At 38.5% G+C, this 24,589-nt stretch overlaps 1 protein-coding gene and 1 long non-coding RNA gene across 3 annotated transcripts in view; one reads left to right on the top strand and one right to left on the bottom strand.

The window, feature by feature from the left end:
• Positions 1-23,303, bottom strand: part of GNAI1 (G protein subunit alpha i1) — an 85,878-nt gene extending 62,575 nt beyond the window's left edge. Inside the window, exons 1-2 of one of the 2 annotated variants that reach the window (XM_047849923.1) lie at positions 23,172-23,303; positions 22,474-22,642 (exon numbers count right to left, since the gene is read on the bottom strand). In XM_047849923.1, coding sequence (XP_047705879.1) covers positions 22,474-22,591 — 118 coding nt within the window. In that variant the 5' untranslated portion in view covers positions 22,592-22,642; positions 23,172-23,303. Of the gene's footprint in view, positions 1-6,940; positions 6,963-22,473; positions 22,643-23,171 lie in introns of those variants that run through there. The other variant, XM_047849924.1, reaches the window with a different exon arrangement.
• Positions 23,259-24,001, top strand: LOC125160708 (uncharacterized). The gene is made up of 3 exons (XR_007150346.1): positions 23,259-23,349; positions 23,547-23,706; positions 23,914-24,001. It is a non-coding gene; the product is annotated as an uncharacterized LOC125160708 (long non-coding RNA).
• The last annotated feature ends 588 nt before the right edge of the window (positions 24,002-24,589 follow it).

Genomic DNA, 24,589 nt, shown 5'->3' with positions numbered 1-24,589 from the left:
CTTGGTTAAAGTTATTCCTAGGTATTTTATCCTTTTTGATGCAATTGTAAAAGGGATTGTTTTATTAAATTATCTCTCTTGACAGTTCATAATTAGTATAGAGAAATGTAAAAGATTATTTTTTAAGTTGATTTTTTATCCTGAAACTTTACTGAATTTTCTTATTAGTTGTAATACTTATTTAATGGAGTTTTCTATATACAATATCAGGTCATCTACAATAGTGAGTTTTATTTCTTCCTTTCTAATCTGATGCCTTTTATTTCTTTTTCCTGCCTCATTGCTCTGGCTAGGACTTCAACACAATGTTGAATAAAAGTAGGAAGAGTGGGCACCCTTGTCTTATTTATGATCTTAGGAAAAAAAGCTTTCATTTCAGCTTTTCACCACTAAGTACGGTCTTAGCTGTGTAAACGGCCTTTATTATGTTGATATGGAATAAGTGTACTTATAATATATACTTGGGTATTTATTTCACCTTACAGAGGATATCTTAAATCCCTCACTCACCACTAGATCCAGGGTACAAGAACTTTCTCTTTCCTTGCTTTCACTTCTTCCAACAGGATACATGGCATGTGATAAGCATGCAATATGTGCTTACAGAATATAACATATGTATTTAAGACAGGGGAAAAGTGTTTGGGAGAATTATGCAAATCAACATGGCATTCTCAACAACTAAGGCTTGCTCCAACAGTATTTGTTAAAAGATGGCTAAGGATAAGCTCCAACAGAATTGCCTGCTCATAAATACATTAGCTTTCTAATAGTCTACTCAGTGACACGGTGAAATTTTTTGTCTTAAACATCTAACTACATAGCTCTGTTATCATTCCTTCTGGAATGCCATTGCTACTTAAAATTTCAAAACCTCAATTATAATCACTGATCTTTAGTAATAAAGACACCAGCCTACTCACTGCCTTTGACACCTTAATGACTAAGAGTGCAAAGTCTTGAAAACTAGACTACATAAAATATATTCAAAGAAGATAAGCATGTAGTTTTTGTCTAACCTTGATGAAATCATGTGATTTCAAAACAAAAACAGTACTTCCAACAACCAAATTCTGAAATCAATGAAAACCTTTATCATAGACTTGGCACACACACACCCCGCCCAAAATTCATTTTTACACTTTATACATGTATTGTCTGGTAGAAATACAGAATTCGAAACTTAAATTGGCAACACTATCAAAGGAAACTTTGTTTCCATTTCTATGTAAGAAAAAACAATTCAGTTACGACTTAAATACCCAAAAAATCAAAACAATTTGTTTGATTAATAGAAACCCTGAATGGTTTGTTCTTATTCATGCAAGGAAACTCAAAGCATTAAATTTTCTTTTTACCAAAGAAATCTTAATAACTGAAAAGTTTCATAATCCTACTTATTGAGTCAATAATTTTGAAAAATCTCTGCACTTTGGGTAGAAATACATTATAGATAATCCATATAAAAATAAATTTTCAAAAGCATGTTACGTTATAAAGAATAACTGATCTATGACTTCATTTTTTATATGTGACACATATTTTTGCTGCAGTAATATTTCTCACTAAAGATAAAACTATATTTTATAAAGATAACTTATTTTTAAAAATACTGTATCTGTGGCCTAATAAACTATAAATCCAAGTCTTTCATAATTAGACCCTACATATAATTCTGGAGCACAGCCCAGAAAGCTAATGCTGAGGTCAAAGCTCTAGTTTCAATAACTGAAATCTTTCTAAGTTCTTCCAACTCAGAGAAAATACCATTTTCAAGAGGTTTTAATAGTCTTCTCTCAACTGTAAAACATACCCATCATTTGCTTTACCATAAAGAAAACAATCCTAAACAATTATGTAGCAATTGAACTATAAACCTAAATAAAGCTACTCTAGTAAAGAATATAAACTATGATAGAAGCGTATTTATCCAAATAAAAAATTAATGCCCTAGGGGCACCTGGGTGGCTCATTTGGTTAAGCATCAGACTTCAGCTCAGGTCATGATCTCATGGCTCATGAGTTTGAGCTCTGTATGCTAACAGCTCAGAGTCTAGAGCCTGCTTCGATTCTGTGTCTCCCACTCTGCCTCTCCCCTGCTCGCTCGCTCTCGCTCGCTCGCTCTCTCTCGCGCGCTCTCTCTCTCTCTCTCTCTCTCTCTCTCTCTCTCACACACACACACACACACACACACACACACACAAACGTTAAAAAAAAACCTAAATAAATGAAAATGAATGCCCCAGATAATATCATTCTGGAAAATAACATACATTAGAGTTAACAGAATCAGGCTCTATTACCCCAGCTCTGCCATTATTTCCAGGACAAACTCCTGAGAGTTTGGGAAAGATTAAAGCTTTATTTCTGAAGTCCCTATGCACTGAGTTCAATCCTAGTTTACCATAACTGTACCAAATATAAAATTTGCCATATTTTTACAGGTGCTTAAAAACACACCCTTAACAAAACATTTACAATCCTGAACTCAAACACAAGACATTATAATAATAAAAATATCAAATAAAGGTATACCTCTTTATTGCTTTCCTAAAAAAAATCAGTTTAATGAGTATATAAACCAGATTTCCATAAAAAATTATGTAGTTTGGCTGCATGAAATCTTCCTAGGAATTATAGTACAGGAAACAGAACAGATATCACAAAAGATTAATAAAACTAAATAATTTTCTAAATGCAAGGAAAGTAAGTATTATTTTCATTTCACTAATTTTTCTTTCTTCTCCTTTTTGCCCATGGCACAAAAACTCTTTTTCTTTTGTTTTTTGTTTTTGTTTTTGTTTTTGTAGTTTCTAAGTAAAGTACCCAGGGTTCTGTTTCAGGATAAGACCATTAACTAATATGAACCCTCAAAATAAGCTGACCAGAAGCACTCCTTTGTACGTTTATTATATTTTAGCAGTTTGGGTGGAACAATCTATCCCAGGCATCTCTGAGTTATTAACCATCTCACTCTTTTTCTTCAATTATATCAGAGCAAAACTACTCCCAACATATTCCTGGTTAACCTGTAGAAAGGGAAATCGTCTTAACTTCAATTTGATAATTAGACATATCAGTATTCAAATATACTTCCAAAGTTATTAGAAAAATACTATACAAGCATTAACTACAGCTTCCCAATTTTTAAGATACAGATATTATAATCAAAACCTTAAACCAGCGGGACACCTGGGTGGCTCAGTTGGTTAGACGGCCAACTCTTGATTTCGGCTCAGGCCATCATCTCAAGGTTTGTGGGTTTAAGCCCCTCATCAGGCTCCACACTGACAGTGTGGAGCCTGCCTGGGATTTTCTTTCTGCTCCTCCCCTGCTCGTGTGTGCACATGCACTCTCTATCAAAATAAATAAACTGTAAAAATAAAATTAAAAAATAAAAAACTTAAACCAGGGATGTAAAACTGTATATTATGCCTATATCAAAGAAAAAAGGATGCAAAATTAAAATGAACAGATAAATTAATCAAGCTTGTCATGTCTAATGTAATCTTCCCACGTAGAGTCTCTGTCATCATCATGCTGGGTGGGGCCAGCTTGTCAATGACAGGGTTATTTTCACATTGCAGCATATAATATTTTAGCTACTTTGGTTAATGGACAAGTAATTGACACAAAAAAGGTCTTTCTAAAATATAATGATCCACATTTATTCTTTGGTGAATATAGTTGGTAAGTACAATTAACTCTTTCTTCAAAGATTCAGGATATTTCATTGTACATGTATTTTTAAAATATACATATTTCATTTTTCACTTGAAATACTTCCACCCTACATAAAGAAGATGTAAGAGAGAAGATCGAATCTATACTAAGCCCAGATTGTACCCTGAAATTGGTTTCTCTCATTTTTAAAAAATGAAACACTGACACTATTTTAATGTATAGGTAGGAGTTATTCTTCCCTTAAAAAAATCCATTTACTTTCACAGATGCAAAAGCCCACTTAATAACATAAGGATGGGAGCTTACTTTAGATGTAAGCCTAAGAAAGTACTTGACAAATACCAAGAGAGTTAAGAATCTGGAATTTGATGAGGAGATGAGACAGACAAGACCTAGCCTGGCCACTTACCAGTCACATAACCTTGGGCAAATTACTGTCTATCTAAGCCACAATTTCCTACCTTGCAATATGACATTAATATTCCCTACCTCCTTCTAAAAAACCGAAGAAACAGAGTCCATGAAAAAAGAAATGAGGAGAGCAATGAAAGGAGAATGAAGAACATAAATATAAAAGTAATCAACTCAATACAAACATTTCAACTTAATATTCTTATTTGTACCCTTGAATAGCTGAAGGGCTGAATAGTTAACAGCTCTGACCTTGAAACTATGCCTCCCCTTATAAGTTCAAAGCCCACCCCCAGAATTTATTCCTCCCACGAATAATGCTTCCTTTTGTTTTATTTTGCCACTAAACTCCTTGAGGACAGGACCCACGTTTGAGTCATGTTTGGATCCACACACCTGACATAGCCCATAGTAATATTTACTGAATGATAACTGCATTAAGGTCCAGAGATATTTTCCTCATGTATAAAATCAGGCTACATGGTAGGAACACTACTGAGCCTTATGATTCATGATACTCACAGATGATTTTTCAATGAGGCATTTATTCCAAGGAAGGTGGGAGCACCACAGGAATGAGGGTTTTGCAACAGCTCAATTACAGAAAGTGGAGGAGAGAATTGAGACATCGTGTGGGATTTGGTAGTATAGGCATGCCAAATGCAAAAGCAGTCAATACTTCATTCATATCACAATCAGCACAGAAAAAGTAAAGTTCATAAGAACTGTATAGTTTGTACTTTTGTTTGTAATATTTTTGGCTTTGTGAGTGCTTAGAACTTAGATATGTATGATTTTTATACATATTGCATAATTGCATTGCATAATTGTATCTATTTAAGTGATACTGCAATAAACGTAAATCAATATTAGGAATCTGTAAGAAGTGCTTCCTCTTTATTAAAGACCCAGATATTATTCAACTTTGATAAACGCTGTCCCAAACTCTGCTCATAAGTGGGCAGGACTGGAAACTGGTAAGGATGGAAAGGTATTCCTAGAAAGAACAGCAGGAGCAAGGGTATCGAGATGGGAAAGCATGAGACATACTCAGAAATTGCCAAGGGGCAGTCACAGGAAATATGGAAAGGCAGGGTGGAAGCCGAAACAAAGAAGCTCTTGAATACCATACTAATAAACAAGGTGATGCTCTGTAAATAATCACAACTACTAAAGACTTCTGAGAAATTACTGATAAGATCAAAGCCTTCATTCAGGAGGACTAATTTAGAATGAAGGGCGGAAAGTGTGGAGGTAGGATGACCAGGTAGGAGGGTATTATAGCAGATTAATTTCTGTGAAAATGGAAGGCAGGGGATGAACAAGGCAATGGAAATGAGAGTAAACAGGGTTGGGAAATAACCAGATGTGGGAGCACAGAAAAAGAAGATGCCAAAATTGACATGATTTAGCCTACAATAACAAAACTTCTGTTTACTTATGAAATACTTCAGTCATACAAAAGTATCCAGAAAATAAGAGAACAAACGTGTGCATTCAGCACCCTGCTTAAGAATTAAAACATTACAGGGGGCTCCTGGGTGGCTTAGTTGGTTAAGTGTCCAACTTCGGCTCAGGCCATGATAACACAGTTCGTGGGTTCAAGCCCCACGTGGGCTCTGTGCTATCAGTCCAGAGCCTGGAGCCTACTCTTAATTCTGTCTCTCCCTCTCTTTCTGCCCCTCCCCACTGGCACTCTTTTTCTGTCGGTCTCAAAAATAAACAAACATTAAAAAAAATTAAGAATTAAAACATTACAACACCCTGGATACCTCTCCCTCTTCTACCTCCCTTTTTCCCTTCTTCAAAATAACCAACACTCTCACTCAATTTGATGTGTAGCCTCGCCAGGCATTTCCTTATACTTTTGCTATATTTGCTCTACCTACAAACATAACCATGAAACAGTTTTGAAGATTTTTTAACTTTATGTGAATGTGTCACAGAACATACTATTCTTGCAAACTGCGTATTTAACAATGTCAATGAGATTTATCACACATTCATTTTCTCTAATATTTAATTTGCGTAATTGTATATAGTATTTAATGTTCAACATGTATTTATTCATTCTCATTTAATCACACCTCATGGTAAATAATTTAGGTATTTCAAAATTTTGCTACTACTAGCAATATTGCAGGAAACATTTTTCTTGGTAAAATACAACACATTCTCTGGAGTCTATACCTGTGAGTGGGATTATTACATCCAAGGGATATGTATCTTTACCCAAAATGGTTCTAGCAACCGCTGTTCCCACCCAATAGTGTATTAAAGTTATCCCAGTCGGCATTTGGTGTTGTCTGATTCTGACAGGTGTAAAATGCATGTCATTTTAATTTGCATTTCCATCATAATAGGTGGTACATAGTATGCTTTTGCTCCATTTTGTTTATGGTACCTATTTCATCAAAGTTGCCATGGATGAATCAATTTTGTCTACTACAGTTTGCATTTTTCCCTTCTTGTTTAAGAAGGTCTTCTCTACTACTGATGAGAAAAGTTCGCAGGTTTTATATTCAAAAGGCATATATAGCAAACACAAAAATGTCGTTTGTCAAAATCACTCAAGGCACAGATACAGAGCCAACAATTCAAGCAATTCTAAATCTTCTTACTGAACTTGAAGTAAAACAAGGAATGTATGTCCAAAAGTTACAAAATCAAGAAGCACACAACTGGGGAAATAATATGCAACAAATATGCAAAGTATCACAGGACAGGTTCTGATGAATCTTAAAATGGACCAGACTCACTTCTTTAGAACAGACAGTCCTTCCACCACCCCTCAGCAAATTCCAGATTGCAGATTAAAGTAACAATGTGAAGCATTTTTACTCACCAGTTTAGTACAGATAATTACAAGAACCCTCAATGCTAATGAGGGTAAGACGAAACAGCAGCCTCACATGCCACCTGCAGGGGTGGAAAATGGAACATGTGGGGAAAGCAATCTAGCTGTACATATCGTAAGTCTAAAAACAGTTCAAACATTCTAAGCCACTAATCTTAGGAAATAATCAGGAATATAGGCAAAGATATATGCACAAAATATGGTCATCACGGCATATCTGATTATAAAGCTGGAAGACCTCAATTTTCAACATTAGTGTGACTCAATAAATTATGGCACATCTATAAGACGGATTACTATGTAGACACTAAACATGAGAATACACAGGCGCTATTTAATGATAGGTAACTATACGAGCCAAAAAAATATACAGCTATATACATATACACTATCATGTCAAAATGCATACAGAAAAGAAGCTTACTCAAATGTTTATTTTCCCAAATGTTCAAAAAACACATGCAATACTTAGCCTTCAAAAATAATTAGAAACGAGAACACAAGAGAACAATGCCTGTATTTTCTTCCTATAATAAAATAATGTTGTATATAACTGCAGATTTTCAACTTAGAGATATGACTAACATCTCATGTAAGTCTCAAGACTAAACAACACAAAACATGTGAGACAGTGAACATATGTGCCATTGGTGATGAACAGTCTGGTGAAAAAGCCACTTCTTTGTTGTTTAGAAGGTAATAAATAAACTATTTTTTGATACTAGATGTACAAAGGAAGGAACACCAAACTTGTTTGTTTGTTTGTTTGTTTGTTTAAACAGAACCTAACAGTCCTTTCCTTGGCTTTCTGAGGAGCAGGCTCCATGATTCTGAACTGTTCCCCTACCACAGGTCCCTGGACCAGAGAGGATTGAGTATTTGACCAAAAGGTAGTCCAGGGGCTCCATAGCTGGGGATAAAAGGTGAGATGGGCAGATCAAAGCTGCCTGATTTTGGAAAACTAAATGAGAGTTTGAGGCAGTGAGTGGTATAAACTGAGCATAAAGCTTACAGAGTGTGGAAACCAGAAGGCTGGAAGGACACCACTGCAATGCCACGCAGCTCCAAAGCCAAAGGCACAGTCTTGGTTCCCAACCCACCAGCTTTAAAGTTTCAGCCTTGGGTATCCTCTGAGCTGTCTGTGTCATAATATGTTCTTTGCTGGAGCTAGCCTGAGGAGTACCTCTTCCTAGCACATAAAAAGCCTTGCCTATAAACAGAAGTACTCTTCACACACTCACCATGCCAATGTTTACTTTATCTACCAGCACAGATGCCATTTTTATAAGAGAATAATATATGAATATTAAATATAAAATAAGAGAAACAAAGATAATTAGGAAGAAAAACACTTTATGAATATTTTATGCCCAAGAAAGTTGCAGAATGCATCTTTCATGAAGGCTCTACACTGAGGTTATCACACTACTATTGCATTAAAATATGAAACAATCTTGGATCTATACCACATAATCCATTATTAGTAGAAGAAACACATTCAGAATATTACTATAACAACAGAAATGCTCTGGTTGAATACTTCAATTTAAGGCACTCACATATCAAGCTTTAGAATCTTAATAACAGTAAATTAAACTTGGAAAATGCCCCAAATGGAAATGATACATTATTAAAAACCAACCTTTCTTAAATCACGGACTACATACATAGGAAATAACATGACAAGGAAGTGACATCTCTATATGCTTACTCAAAATGTTCTATCAAATGCACTGAATACCCTGTTGCAAACTTATCCACATAATATTTAATGGTTAAAACTATCATAAATCTAAATAACTAATCTTAACTTTCAAAAATCCACACAAACCATTATGCCAAATGATTTCTAGAATATCATGCAATTCTGAAAATATTAAAGTTGAGATCTCAACTGAGTCCCCCATGTATATGGATTCATTCTACAAAAACTATAAAGCATTTTCTACTTTTATTCAGAAAAATATAAAAATGAGTCTTTCATCTGAAAGACTCAGTCTGATGCTTATAGTTTCTACCTTTTTTTAAAAAATAACATTTTCTTACTGATGAACAAAAACATCCACATGCACCCAAATACAATTCAAAAATCTACACAGTCTATGAATTATAAAGCAAAGGTTCTGTTGACTGGTTCTCCAAAGATAGCCACTGTTAAGAGTCTGTTAAGAGTGTTCTATTTTTCAGAACTTTTTATACTGCTTACATTTGATACTAGAGTTTAAGTTATCTCAGATGTGTACCATGGGCCACACTGTTGGTTGATAACTTTTTAAGAAGTTAGTTCTAAAATTCTAAGCATCATCACCAGGTTTACAATGTAAATTACTTTGGAGTTTCTTACTTATTCTTTGCTCTGTAAGTTTTTGAATAGCTTTTGGCAAAAAGCAGTAAAATTCAACCTGTGTATAAATGCAATCATCCAAAACAAAGTTAAAATGATCTACTGAAAAGGCACAGTATGATAAATGAGAGAGAAAAGAAACCCAGAACCCATGTTTTAAATACTTAAAATTGTAAGTAAACAAGTCAAAGTAAGCGTATTGCTTTCATCTTATGGTTAAAACACTTAAAGAATGTTTTCTCTACTTGAGTTAATATCGGCTTCCCAAGCATTGTTCCATTTCCAGATACTTAGACAATGCAGGCCACAGAGTTGGCATTCTATAAACATCTGTTGAATGAATTTACATGTTTCATAAGAACCAGGTGTCATAACTTACCTAACAGCGGAGCCTAACCAGCAAATGAAAAAAGTGTAAATCATTTATGCTATATTTAATCATAAAATGTTACATATTTTGTAATACTTGCCAGTAAATATTAATGTAAAGAATAGTGTCTAAGATCAGAATTGCCTTTTAAAGGGAATGGACATCATGTTGTATATGCGGCTAGATTAGGTTTAGATTAGATTAGTTGAGGTTATGTAAAAATAGTATGATTATTTCAAGACCAAGGACTATAAACTTTCCCAGAGTTTACAATCACCCTTTATTTACTTCTGAGAAAGGAATTTCATCATGGACATTACCAGATGAGAGTGTTCATAAAAACATATTTGTAAGGTCACATTCAACCTGACCTGAAAAATCCTATCATTAAAAAAAGAAATTCACTTTAAAAAATATGGCTAAATACTCAGAAGATTCATTATGACTAATTATACTTTATGATCACTCTCCAGGAAGTGCATGTTTCCATGCAAGATAATATCAAATAGTTTTTCTCAAAATGCTCTATTAAAAAACCATTCCAGAGTAACATAAAAGCGTAACTACTAAGTGTGATAGGCTTCACATACGCACATGTACAGACATGCAAGTGTATAAATTACAGTGAGCACTTACTTTGTGCAAAACACTGTTTTAGAAACTTTACAGATGAGGTTAAGGGAGATTTCATGAAGGTGGCAAAGATGGGATGAATTGTGAAAAATGCTTACGCAATGGATAAACGGAATCATCCAGGAGAATCACCCACTCTAGGACTCTGCTTCCCGAGGCATGGACTGGACTGGGGATTGGCAAAGGCAGCCCCCAAGGGCCTGTGAGAAATGTAGAATCTCAGGCCCCATCCCACACCTAGAATGAAAATCCACATTTTAAAAGATTCCAACTTATTTTTTTATGCATATTAAAGTTTAAATCTAAGAAGAGTTGCTTTATGAAAATAAGGTGAACATATGTGGTCCAGCAAGAGCATACAATAAAGACAAGTGTGATAAAAACCTAACTTCAGAGCATGAATGTAAAGAACAATGGAGAAAGTAATGTGAGAAATATTTTGAAAATGTGTTTCCTTTTTTCTCCTCTGCATTTACGTGAATAATGGGAGAGGAGGCAGACAGGTTGTATTAAAGCCATCAGATGAAAACGGAGGAGTACAAGTGGCTTACTTTGCAGGCATCACATGGCAGAGACTGTAAGCCTGGCAGCCACAGGGCAATCAGTGGCACAGTGGCAATTGCTGAAGGCAACTACAGATAAGAAAGGCAGAGAGTCACTTGTATCTTGATATCCCTCTTGGAGCCATAGTTTCAGAGGTGAACAGTATGTCAGAGAAGATGAAGAGACTGCTAACGGCAGAGAGGCCTATTTGGGATCCTAAGAGAAGAAAGTCACCTAGGCAGGAACACATCCAAGCAGCCTAGTGGAGAAGTGCAGCTGAGTAGAGGGAACACCTGAGCTCATCTCTCTGCAGCATATCGGCAACACTGATAGGACATGATTTTCCATGTGCTGGGTGTGACCAGAGAAGGCAGAGCACTCAAGGTAGCCAAGAGTCTGGCTACCAGTATTGGCTCTGCAGCAAAGGGTTGCCCAGGAAAAATCATACCCATGAGACACAAAGGAGGGCCAAGACAGAAGGGGAGATGACCCTGGCTGTGAACAAAATGAGACATAATAAACCAATAAGCAGTGGATGCTAGCAGGCAAGAAAAAAATCTGACTGCCAGGGACAGGGACACAATGGGAGTTAATGAGGATCTCCACAACAGTACTGGGAGACGCAACCCACCATACATGCACACACAATCACATAATCACATACCTCTCATCCTAAGCAGAGACCACACGAGTAAAGGGTAGAGGGAGGCAAAAACAAACACACAAACAAAACTGCACAGGAATGAAGCGAAACCATAACTTCACTGTTGCTGGATGATAAAAACCAAGACAGGAAAATAAGTGGAATATTTAGAAAACAAACTCAATGGAGCTTTGGACTACCTGGGTGTAAAAGCAAATAAGGAATCAAGGATCTCTTGATTTCTTGCCACCAACTAAAATAAAGGAAACAGGGAGAAGAAGAAAGTGATTAAGTGGGTGAGAGATGACACCTTCAGCTTTGGAATATTGTGTTAATAAGGTATATTTGAAGTAAACCTGCCCTCTACTCTCAAGCCACGATACCAGGGTGCACAGGATTCATGCAGACAATGTGCTCATTAATATACGCTCACAATAAAAAATTACTAGAGGATACAATCTACCTACTATAAAATAGTCAAGACACTACAAGTATCTGAACCTTAAGAATTTTAAATAATAAATTTTTCACAAAGAGACTATAAAAGTACAGAATGATGAAAGTGGCTTTTTAAAAAAGGTGGAAAATATAAGAATAAACTATTTCCAAAAGATTAAAAATGGTTTCTAGAAATACAAATATTACTAATAAAATTAAAAATTCAATATGTTAGGGGCGCCTGGGTGGTGCAGTCGGTTAAGCGTCCGACTTCAGCCAGGTCACGATCTCGCGGTCCGTGAGTTCGAGCCCCGCGTCAGGCTCTGGGCTGATGGCTCAGAGCCTGGAGCCTGTTTCCGATTCTGTGTCTCCCTCTCTCTCTGCCCCTCCCCCATTCATGCTCTCTCTCTCTCTCTCTCTCTCTCTCTCTCTGTCCCAAAAATAAAATAAACGTTGAAAAAAAAAATTCAATATGTTAAAAGTCAGATGAGGTTATGGCTAAATGGATAAAAGTGAAGTAAAATGATATATAAGTAACATAAAAAGATAAGGAGATAAAGAAAAGAAAAAAAATGGAGACAAAGTAAGAGATAGGAAGTTACAATGAGAAGCCTGACCTAATTATAGAAGAAAATCCAGAAGACAGAGATCAACCATAAGCTCTCTGTAAAAAATATATATTTGTGTGAGTTATGTGAGTGCCCGTTTTATTTCTCAATACTTCTATATAATTGAAAGAGTCCACAATTTTAAAATAAAAAGCAATTTAAATAGCAAAAGGAAAATGAAAAAGTAAAAATGGGAATGCAGCCTAACATTTTAAAATGTTTAGGTGAAAAATGAGGAATTAAAAATGATTTAAGGAGAGTGTAGATACTTCTGCTTAGATTTCATTACTTTTAATGCTGGGCATGATCTGACAGTGTTTATGGATGAGGACGCAGGAGTCTTTGGAGAAATGTGAAGATAGCAGAGAGAACCAGGGTGGACGGAAGAAGGTTCTGGGAAGCAAGAGAGGACGAACGAGTGGAAGCAGGTGCACAGCACTGGTTCCAAGGAGAATCATCTCATCGGTTCCAGCAACTTAACTGACCAGACTGATGACTTATTACAGTCACAGAACACCTCTTGCATATAATTCTTCATCTTGTTGCTGATAACACTGTTCAGTTTGTGAAAACTCAGTAGATAAATTTTTAATTGCACTAGAAATAAATGTAACTCATGAAATTAGGTTAACTTCAGAACTACCAATAAGAATTAGTTATCTTCTAATTCCTATTACACTGATCTTAAATGCAGTTTACTCACGGTCCCATGCTTCTTAAGTATCATGAAAGGCTGTCAAATAAAAGACATGTGCCCAAGCAAACAAAAATACAATAAAGATTAGGTAAATAAATTACTAGAAAAGATTTTAGACTGTGCCTTCGAAAGGCAAAGTAAACAGAAAGGCAAATGTCACCAAGTTAATTCAATGCTAAGTCTTAAGAAGACTCCTTTGAAATATTATTAAAAGAGATAAATACTACCACAGATTCAATGCTTCATTGTTTATCAGGGTTACTACCACTTTTCAAGAGATGCTTTTCTTAAAAGTAAATTCATGATAATTTTGGAGTTTTATTAGGAATTTGAGTCATCAGTGCAGAAAGTTTCAAACGGTTTTTAAATTTGTGGGAAGTAATCGTAAATTCCCCTGAGAAATGGCACATTCATTTGAGTCAACTCAAATAATGTTTCATAACTTATACTAACAGCCTTGTTTTATTTTCAAGAAAGATAAAAGGAAAGTTTGCAGGAAATTACTCCATTTGTTCTAAAAATGGGTAATAAAAAGGAGAACAAAATTACTTTTAAATCATTTATAAAGTTTTCCCATTAGTTAAAATCCACTCTCTAGAATTCCTAACATAACACATGTATTTACCTGGTCTATTCCCAATGGGGAACTATTAACATAAAGCCAAGCCCCACAAGGGAGCCATAGTAGGATCAAAAACTAGATACCAAAATTGATTTTAGGGGCAGCTGGGTGGCTTAGCGGATTGGGTGTCCAACTCTTCATTCTGGCTCAGGTCATGATCATGTTTGTGGGGTGGAGCCCCTGAGCTCTGGGCTGACAGCGTGAAGCCTGCTTGGGATTCTCTCTCTCTGCTCCCCCTGTTGAGTGTGTGCGCTCTCAAAATAAATAAACTTTTTAAAAAAGATTCATTTTATACTTCCTTATGTCTTCCCTATATACATACCCCTTGCTAAGAGGAGCCAACAAAAGGATTTAATGTCTATGACCATAAGTGGATCAAACTGCAAGGAGGCAGAGAGGGAGGGTTGACCCCAAAGAGGCTCTAAAGTATTTATCATAACAGCTTATATTTATTGAGAACTTCTGCACCATGTACAAGTCTGAGAACTCTGGATGCTTTAGTTTATTGTGCCCTCAACCCCTATGAGGTAGGTACATTTATCATCTGGAATTTATGGAAAAGAAAACTAAACCTTAAAGAATTGGGATAACATGTCCAAGATCTCAAGGAGAACATTTTACTGCCAGAGTCCTAGGTCAACTGCCTTTCCCCATGTAGAAAGTCTCTGGACAGAGCTAAATAAACCTCAGAAGACCAGAAGTCCTTCTATGTGGGGGAATGTAAGAAAACTTATAGATAGCAAAGGCTTTTCAGAATGCAGGTTTCTATACAATAAACCACTTACAGCCAATCATGATTTAAAAAAATAACCTCAGAAATGCATAGAAATGAACAGATTTATAACCACAGTAATTTCTGACAGATATGTGACCTCCACCCCACATCCCACAACATCAACAATGAAGACCCCATTAAAGCTCACCTCCCCCAGTATCTATTATTATACCATTTCTTTCTTCCCTATTTGCCATTCTGAAGAATTAGACTGTAAATTTTCTTAAGGATTTGGTAAACCCAAGGCATAACTCAACACCCAAAATATAGAATGCACTTTGCAAAATGTCACCAATGATGATTCTTGCCACATGAGGACAGGCAAGACATGAAGAACAGACTGTGGTCCATTTCTGAGCACCCTGCTGGCTCCAGAAAGCCAAAGTTACAATCACATTGTCCTGCAGTGGTAGATAGGACTCAGGGAACACATTTAATGCCTTGTTGAATGACTGCATGCATTTTAAGAAAGTATTCAAATAACATGTGAAACAGCAATGCAACAATCCTGCTGAAAATACTGTCCAGAATACACAAATATAAAAATCACATTTCACTCTACACCTAATTTACCAAGAGTTATAATATTTTCCTGATCCTGCAACAAGAATTAGGTACCTCAAATTAATTCCAGGTTTTAGAAGTGAGTAATAATGCAGTAGGTTTTAGTTACTCTAACCAGCAAGATATTAAAAAAATAAAAGAGCATACATTGGGCCCAAACTCACGAAAACTGCCCAATGCAGGGGCACCTGGGTGGTTCAGTTGGTTAAGCGTCTGACTTCAGCTCAGGTCATAATCTCGCAGTCTGTGAGTTCCAGCCCCGCATCAAGCTCTGTGCTGACAGCCAGGAGCCTAGAGCCTGCTTCAGATTCTTTCTCTCCCTCACTCTCTGCCCTTCCCCCACTTGCACTCTCTCTCTCAAAAATAAAATATAAAAAAAAAAAATTTTTTTAAATTGCCCAATGCACAAGAAAATATATCAACTTTTTCACTTTAAAAGATTACTAGTCAAAAATTAATGTTCAATAATGTAACCACTCATTCATTTAATCAACATTTATGGAAGGACTACTCTGCACTATTAGGTGATAAACAAGTCAGACGGGATTCATGCTCAGAGGAAACCAATCCCACAGAGAGGCGCAACAGACAATAAAAAAAAGTAAATGCACAAGATGATTTCAAAATGGTGTAATTAGGCAGGGAGGAGAAGGAAGATAAATTTAGACTAGATGGTCAAGAAAAACTTCACTGATGAGGAGGCATACCAAAAAAAAAAAAAAAAGTCTTATTCTTTAACTTACTGCAGTGAAATACTAACCATGGGTTCATATGGAGTACTAGAAACTGGTGATTTTGCTGTTATGATAATAGTCACATAAATTGCAAAGGACTGAGAAAATAAAATTACAATCATTCTGTATGCCCCAAAGTTATACATGAGATGTTAAGGATATCTAGAAGTGGGGTGCTGCTGCAAAAAAATACTAAAACTGTAGAAATGGCTTTGGAATCAGGCAACGGGCAGAGGCTAAAATTCTGAGGAATAAGACAGAAAAAGCCTAAATTGCCTGACACAGTAGAAATACAAATTTTAACACCTACATAAGTATATGTTGGAGGAAACATACGTGATCCCAGAAAATATTTTCACTGTCATGAACAGTCTGCTAATAGACATATGGACATTAAATGTGCTGCTGGCGAGGACTTGGATGGAAAGGAGGAACATGTTATTATAAACGAGCAGAAAGGGGATCCCTGTCACCTCACAGCAGAAAGCTTAAGCGAATTATGTCCTGTGGTTATGTGGAAAACAGAACTTACAAGCTATAAACTTGAATATTTAGATAAGGAGATTTCTAAGTAAACTGGTTTTGTTCAAGGTGCAAGCTGTTTTCTTTCTTGTGGTTACAGTAAAATGGGAAAGAAGAAAGATAAATTAAGGGAGTCCGAAATGGAAGAATGCTGTCAGGTCACAATAATTCCACAGGCAAGAAACGGGCTGATAAAATGACTCAGCGGCAGACCTGTGTTACCTTTCATTAAAAAGGAAGGGCGGAGTCCAGCTCCCAGAAGGTGGAACAGGATCACAGAGGATTATTCCCAGGCTCTGAAACCTAATGTAGTTTGAGAAGCTCAAGGGACCGAGGACTCCTTTTTTCATTCCACTTTCTTTTCTAACAGGTTTGTCTATAACTGATACCCTGTTGCTTGCTCCACTGCTGTATTATAGGAGCACATGACATGTTTCCAAGCTGTACAGGATCACAGGTAGAGAGGAATTTTGTCCCAGGATGAATTACACTGAGAATCTCACCCATACCTGAGTTAGATTATGAGATTTGGATGAGATTTTGGGACATTGTGTTGATAGGGCAATGGGTTGAGACTTTGGCAGATGGTGGAATTTGGTAAATGCATTTTGCAGGCAAGATGCACATGCATCTTCAGCAGCCAAAGGGAAGACTATGGGAGGCGGAGTAATAACTCCCAAAGATGCCCACATCCCAATCCCTGGCACCTGTGAACACGCCATCCTACATGGCAAAAGAAACTGTGTAGATGTGGTTAAAACAAGGATCTTGAGATGAGACTGTTCCCTGAATTATCCAGGTGGGGCCAATGTAATCACAGGGTCCTTTAAGTGAAAGGAGGCTTCCAAGAGCAATGCTACATGGAAAGACTACCAGCCACTGGGGTTGTGAAGATGAAAAAAGGTCCCATGAGCCAATGAAAGCAGGTAGCCTCTAGATGGAAGCTGGAAAAGACAAATAAATGGATTCTCCACTGGCACCTCTAAAGGAAAATTAGCCCTGCTGACCTCCTGATTCTAGCCTGGTGAAACCCATTCTGAATTTCTGACCCCCAGGAATGTAAAGTTAATAATTTTACATTGTTTTAAACCACTAAGTTTATGGCAATGAACGTTCACTTTAAAATTATTTTGCGCTATTTCTGCTAACGCTTTTAATTAGTATTTAACAAGTCATGACAGAGGCAGCCTCAGCACTACAAGATTAGGTGCTGTTGACCTTAGTTCATACAGCTCAAATGCCATCTGGGATCTGAGCTTCACCAATGTCACACTACGGGAAGTCACACATTGGGTAACTGCATGCCAAAACATGTGACCAAGAAATATGTGACCTAGAAGTGCAACAAATACATTCAGGTCCTCCCATGGGAATTTGTGGTAGCTTGAACTTTCCAAGGCCAACACATGCATAACAAAAACATTAAGATTATGGTTGGATGTTCACTTTTTGTTTAAAAAATTATAGGAATCTTTCTCAGGTTTCAATAACATCTCCCACTAACTCTTTAAGATAGGCATTATATTTCCTAATATCTTCTATTAAATTCTCTAACACAGGCATTGTATTTCTTATCACTGACAAATTTAACAAGACTCATGGTCTTTATTTATGGTTAAAATAGGCCAGTAATATTAGAAAATGAGATCTTGAAAAAAGAAAAAAAAATTAAGAAAGAACACTACAACTGCAACACAGCAGACCTTCCTCCAATGAATATTTGCTGTCATTTTCTCTATTTTACCAAATAATATAAGGACTGTGAAAAGTTCTCACAAAAGTGGAAAAGTATTCTTAAACCAAACAATCTGCTTTTAGATACCATGTGCTTATTTTGGTCATCATATACTGTTATTATTCCTTTTTTGTCTACTCTGTTTGGCTAGGTAGTCATTTATTCCCATTAACACTGAGAATGGCAAAGTATGTGGCTTGTATTCTAGGGAAGTCCTAATTCTACACAAGATATTAACATAATTAGGAACTAATTAAGCACATGAAAAAGTTAAAGGTTGTTAGGGATGGATACAAGTACAACTTACAATGATTCTGCCCCTGAAGTGCTCACACTAGTAGCAAAACAGGGCACAAGCCTAAACAACACTAGAAACCAGAGTGCAATATGCTTCGCCATATGCCTACTGTTCCTGTCTGGAGGAGGAGGGTGCCCTGAGGAAAAGAGCACAAGGATAGAGAAAGTTTTTATTGTGCAGGCAATGGAGAAATCAACAAAGTTTCAGAGCCAGGAATTTGCATGATAGAAGAACAGCCTAGAAGCAAAAGACCAGAAGCCTTCTGGAATTAAGCTGCCAGAGGCATCAGAGAACTTGAACTATAAATTTTAAGAATGAAAAACGTAAGATACAGAAAAATCAGCCTTTTCAAAACACTCGTTAATGTCACCTGCAGTGTCTATCAAAGTAACTGTTCTTAAGGCAGGTGAGGGAGAGAGAAGCACATAACCCATGTTGAAATATCAGGTCCATTTATTCAAGGAAATGGGTTTTCTGACACTTAGGATCCTGAGCCAATGCTAAAGAAATAGCGAAAGCAATGCAAAATCCAAAATCCTGCAACGCCAGAATTTCTCAACTAAGGAAGTCACACAGCAAGTTCACAGGGAACAAAAAAGATTAATGATGTAGCTTCTCAAATAGCTGCTTGCTGGTAGCAATGGAAAAAACTCACTAAGTAGTAGAGATCTTATTCCCTCGCCTCATTTTCACTCAACCTATAATATTTAAAACAAGCAAAAGAAAGAGGGTGTGGATTTTTGTCTGTGAGGATGAGTGGAGAGAATAATGAGGCAGAGTAAAGAATTAAAACTCACCTTTAGACTAACTTACGTAAATGAAAATTTTACTTTCATATAATCTAACCCTCTACATCTTTGAAAATTATAATAAAATAATATTCAGTAAGTGCTCATATGTACAATATAGTCTCACTGAAAAAACAGCAAAGCGTAATCATCCTGCCATTTAAAAAATGATAAATTGCAACCTCCTCAAAGGTATGACAACAAAAAAATGTTTCCCCTGAGACAATGAGCCATCTATGATGGAAAGAAAACTGTGATTATAAAAACAAGTTCCACTATTTAGTATTATTATTCTAATACCAATGCCTGAAAACTAACCTAAAGACCTGAATCACCCAAACCCTGTCCTAATTTTCTTTAGGTCAATGATTAGATTAGGTCCTCTCTTTTTAAAGCCTGATTCACTGCTCCTAATAAGGACAGTGAAATATGTCTGATTTAAAAAAAAAAATTGTTTTAATTGTAACACAGTACCAATTTTTTTTTACTAATGATGTTCATCTCATACCTGAATCTCTCAACCCAGATGTCTAAAAGACAATGCATAAATGCCTTAAGAAAAAATGCAATATAATGAACTATTTATCTTTGGAGGCTTTTTGTCTTAAATGGAAAAAATTCATTTGATGAAAAAAAAGAAAACAAAATAATTGAAGACGATGACCTTTTATAAATGGAGTGACAGTGGTTATAGATTACCTAGAAATCATTTTATATTTCTAGTTGATTCAGTTGTTTTATATGGAATTATTTCATCGAGCTGCTTACACATATGACTTTAAACATTCAAAAACGAACCAAAGGTCAGAACTTCACTGCTAAAGACAAATTGGGAAAGAAAAATGTTTTGAAACATTCCAAGAATAACATTTATGAAATAAGCCAGCATTTTGTTTATAGGACCTAGAGTGCCGGGACCCTGCGGCAAAAGGGTAGAGTAGGAGTAAGACCTAAGGAGGAAGGGGAGGGACAGCTGGGCCAATAAGGCAGGGGTGCTAAAGGATTTCTACAGAGAGAGATGTAGGGAAAAGCAAAACACCAAATCTAGAAAAGACAGCTGAAGGAACTCAGTTACCTAAAGATTTTTAAAAAATCATTTTGAAATCGTTCTAATGTTACTGGTATAGAAAAACAAAAATCTCAGTTTCTTCCAAAAATCATGACTCTGCTACACTTTTCTCATAACTCTCACTATAGCTGGTTGTAGAGATACAACTTTGACTTCTATATTTATACATTCAACCCTGTTAATCTAGGCTCTCATTGGAGGTTGGGGACTTTGGGGACTATCTGGAGACATTTTTCAAGGATCAAAGGCTGAGGGGGCTGTTCCTGGCATCTAATGGGTAAAGGCCAAAGAACACCCTACAATGCTAAACATCCTACGATGAACAAGACAGCCTGCACAACAAAGAATTATCCTGCCTCAAATGCCAATGGTGCTAAAGTTAAGAAACACTGATCTCTTCTCAAAATAAGCAAAAACCAACTCCTCTGACCTTTTATCCTAGTCCATCGCTCTCTAATAGACATCTAATTAAAGCCTAAAACACCACCACAGGACTCATTTTTTTCAGTTGCTTTAAACATGGTGGATGGCTGGCTCAAACTAGAGTCACACCGAAATACACTAAAAGAATACATAAGAGCAAGAGTGCAGAAACTCCAAGAACTTTGTAATCTTCCTTTTGTCTCATGTTTGTCTCAAACACATCCACTTCCTAAGAGGAATATCTACGTTTCCACATCAAGGTGCGTCTCTTCTATGCTCAATACGCTAAAAATACACTGACCTAGGCAAAATACATTATTTCTTATTAACGTAAAAACTTAGGGAGAGTATTAACTGAGAAAGATTTGTGTTGGTGGCAAGGGTGAAGAAAGCCACCCAGGTCTTTAAAATGCAAAGTTATTTCACAGTTTGTTAGCAAAATGACTCAGATCATTATTACTTTTAGTCATGCCAAGTTTGCTGCTTCTAAGCCTACTAGTAATGGAGAAAAAAAAACCACCATTTTTCCTGCAGTCATTAAACCAATGAAACAGAAGCTTACTGAAAACAGGTCTGTGCAATATTTCTCTTTTATTATAACTGTTATAAAACAAAAGCAATCGTTGGAATTGCAGATGAAGATTCTAAGAAATCTTTAATAAATAGCTATAGTGTGTGTATGTGTGGTGGACGCGGGGGGGGGGGGCAGCAAACAAAAGAAAATCTTAACTCATAGATGTGCAAGTCTTATGCTGTTAATATTTTCCTAAGGTATCCTTCAGTCAAAACCCTGGCTTACTCCTTTTTTGGTCTCTCCTTTCAAAAACCTGGAAAAGACCTCCACATAGCGTTTCACCATGAGAACAATACTAAGAACAAATAAAAGCCTGGCGTGTACCTGGCAAAGCTCATTCATCAGAAACCGTGGCAGCTGGGAGAGAACTGTTTTCCGCGTGACCCTCTCGCACCTTTCACATAGGTTTTCTCCGCTCGAGTATCTGTCTTACCTACTACCAGAGCAAACGTTACCCAACTTTGATGGTTTCCATGTCTCCACAGTAATAAAAAAAAATCAAGCATCCAGCATAGCCTACTTCCTTAGGCAAGGTAAATATAATCTGTGCTCCTTTAACACTTACTGTGTCGCCACAGGAAGTTAACAGGAAAGACACATTTCAATCCCACGGAACCCCACAAAAGATGCACTAATATCACAAAACGTGGCACGCTTGACACGGGAAAACCACAACCGCGATACGACATCCCATAGGAAGGGTTTTCGGGGGGGGGGAGGGGTGGAGGTGATGGTGTGTGTGTGTGTGCCGCGAATGCCCCTTCATCTTCAGAAGGCTGAGCTAACTTAAAAGAAACAGCATTTACTCGCGACCCGTTCCTCGGCTCCTTGCGGGGTCCACACCAACGCCTGTGAGTGAGGTAAAGCGCCAGCCCAGGGCCGGCGGGTTCTCACTGGACAGGGAGGAGGGAGGAGGGCAGCAGGAGACCAGGGAAAGGAGCACCCGCCTCGGCTCTGCACCGCACCAGCCCCGCTCTCGCCCGGAAACCATCCCCACCGCTCCAAGTCGCGCTCTTGGCCGCTCAGACACGTCCCCTCTGGGTTTCCAAACGCAAAGGGCCCGCAGCGGCCACCACGGGGCGCCGCGCCCAGCAACCCGCCCGACCCTAGGGCCCCCCGGGACGCGCCCGGCCGCCCTCACCGAGCAGCAGCAGCTTGACCTCGCGCGCCGCCTTCTCGCCATCCTCGCGGAGGTTCCGGTCGATCATCTTACTCCGCTCCACCGCCGCCTTGTCCTCGGCGCTCAGCGTACAGCCCATTGTGCCAGAAGCGAGAGCTCGCCTCCGCTCCCTCCACGTCCGGCGCGCTGCCTTCAAACACAGGTGAATTCTTTCTTTCCGGACGCGGGCGTTCGAATACCTCCCGACGCTGGCCACGAACCACCCCCACCCGCTTCCTAAATGGAGCGAGGAAAGCGCCGTCTGCTAAGCAACGAGCTGCACCGCGCGGATCTTCCTCGCGGCCAGGTTCCACTCCTGCGTCCCTCAGCGCCCCCCAAGTCCCAGGTTTTCGGGCTCTGGATACAACGTCCACCGCCCTCCAGCTGGTGGCCGCGCCGCAGCCTCAAGAAGCCCGGCGGAGCTCGGCGTCCGCGCGCCGCCGCGGCCCCGCCCCTACCCGCCCCGCCCGCCAGCCAGCCAGCCAGCCAGCCAGCCACTCCGCGACCACTCCCCGGGCGCGCTCCCGCGCACGTGCCCTCGGACAGCGCCCCCTCGGACGGGCGCGCGCGCCCGCGCATCCGCGGACCCCGGCTCTGCGCAGCCCCCAGGGCCCGGCGCCCTCGCGCGCGGCCCTTGGAAGCGCCCCCGGAACGTTGAACTGCCCAGCTGGCTCCCCTACCTCGCTTCCTCCGCGAGAGTGGGATAATTTCTTCCCGCTTACTCACACCAAGGGATCTGTGCGGACCTGCCCCTTCGGGGTGCGGGTGGGAGAGCTGCCAAAGTTGGAAGCTGAAAAAAGCCAGTCCTGGGCGTTTGAGCATGCCCAGCTCCGGCAGCCACGCACGGGTGTTCAAAATGTAAACCCCTGTCGGCTGGCCTTCAGGGTTGTGGGAAATAGAGGGAGCTGGGAAGGGAACGGAGCCACAGCGAAAGCAGAGATGGAGACAGTGGGGGAACAAGCCTGGGAGGGGGTGAAGAGATTAACTTTCTTCCTTCCGGTTTTTCTTTCCTTCCTTCTCTTCCCTCCCATCCATTCTTTCGTTTCTTTTCACAGAACATTTTAATGGATTGAGGAAATGTGAGACAATATTCAGAGTATATTTTAAAATGACAAGAGCAATAAAACACACCTACACAGATACATCTGCTCTGCACCATAACTTACCTCCTCTGGGGCAGCATGTAAGCTTCCACGCCAAATTTTGACCAATTTAGTAAGTATTAAGCCACTAAGCATATCATTCCTTTTTTAAAGGCCTTACTTGCCCCCAAAATGAGTTTAAATTGATCCATATTATGACTCCATCCTTCTAGTGCTAACTACTCTCGGGTTCTCCGGGGGATTTATTTCATCCACGAGTGAGTGAGCACAGGTTTAAGGTCTGGGCTTATGTCAGTTACACTACACTTTTCCCTTACAGACATCGCCGGAAATGTTGATTGATTAGAAGATGGGCTGGGAGCAAAAAGTAAAATATCTTCTTTGATGTAGTAAAAATTAGAAAATTGCTCTTTGTTTTCCATCTGGAAGTCTTCCTTTCTAAAAAGTATTTGTAAAAAATAAATTAAACAAACAAACAAACAAACAAACTGGCTTTAGTTTTCCATGAAGGTAAGGCTGAGCGGATGCTGTAGGCAGAACAGCTGTAGAGTGGGTCACTGAAGCCAGGCTTGTTGGCTGGCAGAGATCATCAGTCTCCTTCTTATTGGACATATCCTCTCCTGTTCTACAACTATCAAACTTGCTCTGCTCAAGAGATGCAATTTCAAGAACTGCCTCAACTTTTCCTATGATGTTTCGCAACATAACAAAAGGGAGCAAGCTTTAAATTGTACTTAATCACCTTGTATGCCCTTTGTTTTTCTCGGTAATTTATTTTTTTAAGTCTTATTTATTTTGAGAGAAAGGGAGGGAGACAGAATCCCAAGCAGTCTTTGCACTGTCCGCGCAGAGCCAGAAGCGGGGCTTGAACCCACAAACTGTGAGATCATGCCTGAGCATGAAACCAACAGTTGGACCCTTAACTAACTCAGCCACCCAGGTGCCCCTTTCTTGCCACTTTAAATGGTGATGTTCATCAGAAACTCTGGAACTAC

This window comes from Prionailurus viverrinus, chromosome A2, assembly GCF_022837055.1.
Source record: "Prionailurus viverrinus isolate Anna chromosome A2, UM_Priviv_1.0, whole genome shotgun sequence".
Lineage (NCBI taxonomy): Eukaryota > Metazoa > Chordata > Mammalia > Carnivora > Felidae > Prionailurus > Prionailurus viverrinus.
This window is presented reverse-complemented; position numbering and strand designations above follow the sequence as displayed.